Source organism: Lingula anatina, chromosome 1 (genome assembly GCF_051362555.1).
Source record: "Lingula anatina isolate TDL-2025a chromosome 1, LinAna3.0, whole genome shotgun sequence".
NCBI lineage: Eukaryota > Metazoa > Brachiopoda > Lingulata > Lingulida > Lingulidae > Lingula > Lingula anatina.
In genome coordinates this window covers 65,618,476-65,626,950 of record NC_141767.1, presented here as the reverse complement: position 1 = coordinate 65,626,950, position 8,475 = coordinate 65,618,476, and the positions used below count along the sequence as shown (strand labels likewise).

The window sequence follows — 8,475 nt, the reverse complement described above, 5'->3', positions numbered from 1 at the left end:
GGTGATCATACATCTAAAAATTAATACAAGTGTGGGCTCATGATGCATATTACCAGAACCCACGCGGGCTCAAGTCACATGTCAAGTCATGTGACAGCGTCAGCCAATAGCAGTCAAATCCTGATACACGTGAACAGCGTGAAGAGGAAGCGAAGATGGCAGCGGCGGCAGATAGTACGTATTTTACTTTTTTATTTGTCGGGAAAACATTGTAGATTCCTTGTTTTAAGTATATTTATTTATTCTTCAGTAGTTACTTGTTTTCTTGCGCGAAACTTCTTCTCCGCAACTGGTAATCTACTAAACACAAAATGCCGGTCCGCTCAAACAAAGCAAAAGGCGGCCATTACATTTAAAAAGGCATGAACATTGTTGAATTTGATTTTCATGTTTTACGTTTTAAGCCAATTAACGCAAATGAAATTTTATATTACAGATTACGGTGGTTACGGTGGACAACAAGGGTCTGGAAGGTAACTACCCTACTTTTACAGAATTAGTAAATATAAGGAACCGTTTGATGTTTCTTACAGGCTAAACATAAATAACAAAGACATTACTTGAATCAAATAAATCGTAACTGGCCCTTTTCCTAACATAATGATTGGTAGGAGTAACAGGCCATGTTTTATTGAACACATTTTATTTTGAATATCTATAAATCATATGTATCAACATTTTGCAAAGAAATTAATGGGGAGCAATTTGATCAAATTTGAATTAAGTTTGATAATTATTAACAACAAATGAATAAGATGGTTTGGTTTATTCCTATTAGCTACCAGCAGCAGTATGGTGGCTATGGAGGTGGAAGTGGCACTGATGCCCCAGCAGCTTATGGAGGACAACAAGTAAGATAAAAAGGGTTTTTAATAAAGAAACAATGAATAAAACGACATGACAGTCTTTGCTGTAAGTCATGAAATACAGCATTGGTGGTGCTCATTTAATTTTAAAATCTTGTAGTTAAATGACTTGAGTTACAATAATGATAATATGCAATCTTTTATGCTCTATTGCTCCTTTTTTGGTGCTATAGGGCTATGGTCAGCAGGGGCAAGTCCAACAGAACTATGGTTATGATCAAGGTCAGTATTCACAAGGCGGTCAGGCTCAAGGTTCACATCAATCTGGATATGGTCAGCAATCTAGTTATGGTCAACAACAACCAGGATATGGACAAGGTGAGTCTTTGTAGAAGCAGAAGGGAATAAAGACAAATTATATGATAACACTTAGCTGAGCAGTTTTTTGTTTTTTAATAACTGGCATCTTTGTTTTAAAGGATGAAGTCTCTTGCATAGCTAAGAAATGTGTGTTTGTTGCTGTTGTTAAAATCACAGTTTTGCTATGATTTAGGTGCTCAGTCAGCTGGTGGTTATGGTGGTCAGAGTGGATATGGTCAACAACCTCCAGCTCAGCCCCCAGCTCCACAACAGCAGTCTTATGGTCAGCAAAGCTATGGACAGTCTGATACTTCTGGTGGCTATGGACAGCAGCAGCAAGGAGGATACGGACAGCAGCAGTCAGGTAGTGCAAGATGTTTCATTTTAATAAAGAGACAGTTAACAGTTTTTTTTTCATCCATGTCATGTTTTAAGGTTTATTTCAAAATATTTTATACAGTATCTTTGGTGGTGTATGAATTGATTTCTTACGAATTCACTTTTGTCAAAGAGCTTATAAGTCTGTTTATTTTCAAGGTGGCTACGGTGGCCCAGGTGGTCAATCTGGTGGCTATGGTGGTCATAGTGGTGGTCAGTCTGGTGGCTATGGTGGTCATAGTGGAGGTGGTGGAGGAGGAGGATATGGCGGCGGTGGCAGCAACTACGGACAGCAGGGAGGTGGTTATGGTAATGTCACATTTTCTTATACTGGATGCTGTTATTTTATAGGCACTGTCGTTTGTTATTGAACAGCAAAATTAAGAAATATTAAGATTGGGTTGCATAAAGATCAATCTTATTTGATACCTGAAGGAAACAATATTCTCACTTATATTTGTTGTTCATTTTAGGTGGAGGACGCAGCGGTGGATCATATGGGTAAGTTTGTAGGGGATTGAAGGGTTGAAGACATAGCTTCAGAAGTAATAAAAAAAAATTAAACATAGGAAAAAAAAACAAATGTATTCTGGGTAAAAGATATATAAGATTTCAAGAGAAAAAAAAGACATTGGAGTTCTTGATGAAAAGGTTTTACAAGGGTTGTTTGTGGTACATTGAATACTATCTGGATGATAATGGGTATGCATTGGTGAATCAAGGATGTCATGACTTTAAACAAAGGTTATGGTGATGAAATGGAGTTGAACAAAATGGTTATAAAAGGTGATGGCCTGTATATAATTAACAGAGCCATTATATATTTATACTGGTTACATTGTTCTCTTCTATGCTACTTTTATAATAATTTTCTTTGAGTATTTTAATTCTTACCAGGTATTTCAGGTGTGCTTTAGTGGGAGTATTTTCCTAAAATAATGAGAACTGGGTACTTTTTACTGACTGTCACTGAATTACATACAAAAATCATGGGAATCCGCAGGTTGTGCAACATTGGGAAGTTGCTACCTAATATGTCAACAAAAATAATATTATGGCATATCAACGATTGGTTATTAAAGCATACAAGGTGTCAGCATTTTTTTTCTATAAGCACTTTACAGTTGGTACTGCTGATAGAAAAATATATTTTTCTAAGCTTTGTGTCATGTTCACAATGCAAAATATTTTTGAACTATTTATTTATTTATTTATTTACATTTAATATTTGTTTTTAACATTTTCTTTGGAAATCAACCATTGGAAAAATGTCTTTTGTGCCTTGAAATCTAAAATTTTACTTTAAAAATTCCCAGAAACTTCACCTTTTTTTTTTTTTTCCATTTTTATTGAATATACTTTCATGCCAAAAAAAAAGTTTAACTTCAAAAAAAATGTTTGCCTTAAAACCCATGTGAATTAAGACTTAGTTTAAGGTGATCTCCAACAACATGCAGCAAAGTGGGCATAGCAGCAGAATTGTGGTTTCAACTTTACAACAGAGTCAAGAAGGAAGAGTGTATACCAGTACGCACTTCTGCCCTAGTCTGTAACATGAGTAACAAGGGGCAATGTGCTGTACTGGACAGGGTTTCTATGTGTTTCAGTGGTGGTAATCAAGGTGGATACGACAAAGGAGGGTATGGTGGTAAGTGAATGCAAGGTGGGCAAATGATACCCACTCATGGGAAGAGCAAGAATTGTATCTATAAGTATATTGTTACTTGGTGTAAATAAAGGGGATTGGTAGGGATAAAATGTATGGAGAAATATCTACTGATATTCACAGCACATATTCTGGACAGATAAGAATGTGTTTTTGTATTATTTAAATTGAAGTGTAATAATATAACACACAATATACTTCATTTTTATTGGTATTTATTTGTCTGCTCTTCCCAGTAGTAGGACATACAAAGTCCGAAATATTCTTGGTTTCTAATCCTTGTGGTTTTCCTGTCCACGTGATTACTGAAATGCAATGTTTCATTATAAGGGGGTTATATGAACACACATGAATTCAATATATTCTCACTGTGCCGTTTCATTTTTAAATATATATATATATTTCAACATGAAGACATTTGTTAATAAAACAATGGTGATTAAAAATGTTAATTTAAGTACAGTACTGTTTAACCTTTATTACAACAAACAAAGGTGGTTCATCAAAATCAATGACTAGAAAAAAAAAACTGAACTGTCATGATATGGTCACAGTGGTGCCTGGTTTCAATTTTATAACCACAATACAATGTGGATAAAGCCTCGTACAACACTGTTTTGATGTTACAGCTGAACAGGAAACCGATTCAGAAAGATTGGTATGGATTTAAAAACCTTATCATGCTCAAATGGAAAATTTGTATTTTATATTTATGACAAAAGATTACAATAAGGATATCTTAACACCATAAATATATTGGTTTAGTTGTTAGATCGCTAAAGCAATGGTGAAAAAAAAAACATCAACACTGGGCAAGTAATGTTTTGAGTGGAGTAAGTTTATAAGTTAGTAGTTGTTTTTGGTGATATCTGATTTCTGGGTAATGTGCGCTGAAGATAAAGGTACTAAAGCAGTTTGGTTCTTAAAAAATAAGTCTGAAGTGGGGATTTCGATGGATGCAAATGGAATACAATCTGAAAACGTGAATGACATCACATGATGGGGTAGTAGTGTTGGTGTTTGACAAAAGAAGTTTTCTATAAAAGTAGTTTATGGTGGGAAACAACTTGCCAAGAATGTATTATAGATTAGTATTATAAAGAAATTAAAAGGGTCATTTGTTGATAAGGATTCAAAATTGAATGTTAAAGCAAAGTGGTTTGCTAATGCAAAAATAACTAAATATACATAATTTTGTTAAAAAGGATAAAATACTTCTTTTTTATCTACAAAAAAGGAGTGTGGTACACATACTGTATGTAATGATAAGCACAGTTCGGGTCCTGCATGTGTTCTAGAAAGGTGAAGGTAGCCAAAAGTATAATATAGGTGAAAAAAGGCTAAGACTAAAGAGGCTACACAGATTCATTAAGTTCACAAACCATGGGTTATCTAAGTTTATTAGTTTGCTCTCCAGAGAGGCAAAGCATTATCGGATTCACACAGTTCGAAAAACATAGAACAAGTTCACCACAAATTTAAAAAAAAGGAAAATTGCATGATACATTTGATGTTCTTAAAATTTCAATATATTGCAGGAGTTCTCATACTAACTTCAGTTCTTTGTCCAACAGAAGTACATTGAGTTTTCTGTATCACTTCTTCAATAACTCATTTCAAGGGGGGTTTAAAACTTCGAGAATTGTTTTTGAAGCCCAAGTCTGTATTAATCTATTATAAGATTAGAAGTATTTGCTTATGAACTGTTAATCCAGATTTACAGGGATTCTATGAAAAAAGTTACCAAAACATCAACCAATGAGTTGTATTTAGACTGACAAGCCTTGCAGATCTGGATCCTCCCTCTAAACACATTAGTATATGTTTGAGTTGTAATTGCAGGTGGAGCACAGATGGAGACCCAGTATGACACCATATTTGTGACCAACCTTGGCCAACAGGTAAACGAAGAGGCACTGGCAGCACACTTTGGCTCTATTGGAGTGATTAAGGTAATTGTGATGTGCATACATGGTTTTTGCAGTGGATTAAGTTGGGAATTTATTGGTTTCAGTACTGAAGTTCAATTTTGGAGGTCTCAGAAAAGTTATTGAACAGATTTTACTTAATGCTGCTGCTACATCATATTGCACGTGACTTATAACTTTGGACACAGTAATATTTGTAACATTGTGAGAATTGATGCAATACCATGCTCCACAAACTGTTGTGGAATGAGTAAATGAAATCTAAAGAATTGTTTTACCACTCTTATCTCACTTGGGTAAAAGTTGCAAATAAGATGGCCATCCAAGAAAGGACAAAAACCTAATTCATCACATCATGCCAAATGTTAGAGCTAGCTGGGCAAAATTTTCAAATCATAATCTTTGTGCTGTGCAAAAGCAATTTTTTAACAACTGATTTAATGGTGAAATGTTGTTGTTTTAGAATGACAGAAGAACAAACAAACCAAAGATTTTCATCTACAAGGACAAGATGACTGGCATTCCAAAAGGAGAAGCAACCATTACTTATGATGACACAGAGGCAGCTTCCTCTGCCATTAACTGGTTCAATGGTAAGTGTTCTTCATTAAAGCTGTCCTAAGTCTTGAAATATATAGTCTTAAGAAGTGCAATGCACAGGAAAAAACGGGAAGGTGGGATTAATTGGGCTCATTTCTTTATTTTGCTTCTTCAGAGAAAGAATTTAATGGCAAAATCATCAAAGTAGAGTTGGCCCAGAGAAAGGCTTGGCAGCCTGGCGGTGGCAGGGGACGTGGAAGAGGTAATGGCAAAACTATGATGTACGATTTCTGTCTTCAAATTATTACAGTTCAGAATGTGACTTCTGTACAACAGCATTTTGCTAATTGATGCATTATGGCACTAGCACAAGTAGGAAATTAAATTATAAATTCCATCGTTGATTAACACTCTTAGTTGTAATTTGCAGGTGGCTTTGATAGAGGAGGTCGAGGGTTTGACAGAGGTGGTCGAGGAGATCGTGGTGGCAGAGGTGGTGGTAAGTATAAGGATCTTTCAGTTCTAGAAATGGCCAAATATGTTTGGATGCTCTGGCACTAATACTAACTATTATAAGTGAAGGTGCAACATGTGAAATGTTGCTATGACTAAAGGTGCTTTGAATTGATTGATTTATATTTGTTTCTTCAGGATCAGGTGGTTCTGGCAGACCTGGTGACTGGACTTGCCCTAATCCGTAAGTGATTCTTGTTTTCTGGCTCGATAATATCTAGCTAGTTTAACTTTTAAAAGTCCAGGTAATTATAGGCACTTGGTGTCAAATGAATATGGCATGAAATAAACATGACAATGAAAAGAGGTTTTCATGAAACAAAGTAACTTAACTGTATCCTGCTATTGTGAAAGAGAAAAATTCACTTTACAATGTATTGATATTTTGCAGTGACTGTGGCAACAACAATTTCTCTTGGAGGAATGAGTGCAACAGGTGTAACACTGCAAAGCCTGAGGGTGCAGATGATGATGACGGTGGTGAGTATTTACTTCTTTGACATTCACCTTAGTAGCCACTTTTTAGGAAAATGATACGAGGTATTGTAAGGGTATTTTTTAAAGATTTAAACAGTATAGCTGCATTGAACGATTCTGTTTGATAATTTTTCAAGATCGTCGTGGTGGTTTCCGTGGACGTGGGGGTGGCCGTGGTGGATTTGGCGACAGAGGAGGCAGAGGAAGGGGAGGATTTGGTGACAGAGGACGTGGAGGAAGAGGTGGCTTTGGAGACAGAGGCAGAGGAAGGGGTGGCAGGTAGGTTTTTCACAGTTTTTGTCCTCTTCGATATTTTGATTTACTGTTTAATTTAATACAATAGTCAAAAAGTAGAAATGTTTGTTTTAGAAATGAGAAAAAAATAATTCTCATTTAGCTGACAGTATGACTTCAATTGGTGTAGATGTCAGAGTATTCGATGCCCGAGACTTATCTTCCCCCTTCTTTACACTTTCAGAGGAGATGATCGTCGAGATAGAAGAGATCGTCCATATTAAGATGGATGAAAGTGCACCAACTCTCTCATGTGGAAAATAATGCAAATTAAAATTGAATGAAAGAGAAGACATTAAAAAGAGTTGAGCTGGTTGAGATTTATATTTGAATGAGTTTTTATTGCATATGTTGATGTCTGGTATCACCAAATAAGAAAATATAAGGACGTTGACCATTTTGTCTTGCACTTCTGATTTCACTTATGTGGAAAACTATTTTAGCATTTGTATGTTTTATGTAAATAGAATGGTATCTGAAACTAGTAAATTTTTTTTAAAAATAATTTCTTTTGTTGTCTTATGAAAAGGTGTTGAACTCCTGAAGTATGCTAAGAATATAGACACAAGTAAAGTATGTTCTCAGAGTAACTACAAATCTTTGCTTTTTTTCGTCCTAAATGTGCCCATAAAATAGCACAGGTGCCGACCGTTCTAAGCTACCAAATGTCACTAAAATGTGACGTATGTGAATAAAAGATATTTTAAAAGGAGAATATAGTGGGTGCTATCAGTTGGCAAAGTTTTCAGAATGGCCTTTTGGAAGTAAATTTCTAAACAAATGCCAGCAATAATTTTGACAAGAGCAAGACATTTTTGTAATGCAACTAGGAAGCAAGGTTTGGTTACAGTTGTTCTTCCTGTTCGCACAATTTTAATATTCCAAAATTTGACAATCTTAAAACCAAACTTCAGTACAATAATACTTGTAGTAATTTTAATGAATGCTTTCCCTTACAATTTATATCTGTTCTCTCAAATAGGGGCTACCTTGTCTCAAGCTGGCAGTACTAATTGTAGATTTTTGGCATAAACATAATTTATCAGCGTTATGCATCCCCTGTTAACTCGCACACGACCACCACCACTTACAATTTAGTATCTTTGTTGGGCACCTCATCGTGTACTTAACCTTTAAAGGGTAGAATCATTAGGGACAAGAAAGATACAAGCTACGACAACTAAGATCGAGAAGGCTTCCTAATGCATTTCTCAACAACTTGGGATTGCCCCCACCTCTCCACAAATTATAATGTACGTAAACTCGTAGCAACGTTCACTTCATTAGATGCCATTATGGTGTGAAATATCCGAAACTCAGGAGCGTTGTGTATTCAATACTGAAAAACGCGTTTCTTGTTTTAAATCATTTATTCTGTATAAGTGGCCAAATAATAGAGCGGTGTGAATCCGATAGTGTCTTAGGAGGCAGTCCATTTCCAAACAGGGTACAGCAAAAAGCAGTTTGTACAGCAAAAGGCATATATTAATACTCATAACCGTAATACAGTAAT

At 35.5% G+C, this 8,475-nt stretch overlaps 1 protein-coding gene across 3 annotated transcripts; it reads left to right on the top strand.

Moving 5' to 3' along the window:
- Positions 1–16: 16 nt before the first annotated feature.
- LOC106181033 (RNA-binding protein FUS) lies at positions 17–7,467 on the top strand. 3 transcript variants are annotated; one of them, XM_013565276.3, is made up of 16 exons: positions 23–174; positions 437–473; positions 779–851; positions 1,040–1,184; positions 1,360–1,530; positions 1,704–1,853; positions 2,018–2,045; positions 3,152–3,192; positions 5,053–5,162; positions 5,602–5,731; positions 5,854–5,940; positions 6,109–6,177; positions 6,330–6,375; positions 6,583–6,671; positions 6,806–6,947; positions 7,147–7,467. In XM_013565276.3, exons 1-16 carry the CDS (start codon positions 156–158, stop codon positions 7,184–7,186), a joined length of 1,377 nt encoding a protein of 458 aa, XP_013420730.3. In that variant the 5' UTR covers positions 23–155; the 3' UTR covers positions 7,187–7,467. The 3 variants fall into 3 exon arrangements, with proteins under 3 accessions (XP_086855692.1, XP_013420729.3, XP_013420730.3); XM_013565275.3 differs by lacking the exon at positions 3,152–3,192 and having other exon boundaries at positions 20–174; XM_086999566.1 differs by lacking the exons at positions 3,152–3,192; positions 6,109–6,177 and having other exon boundaries at positions 17–174.
- Positions 7,468–8,475: the final 1,008 nt, after the last annotated feature.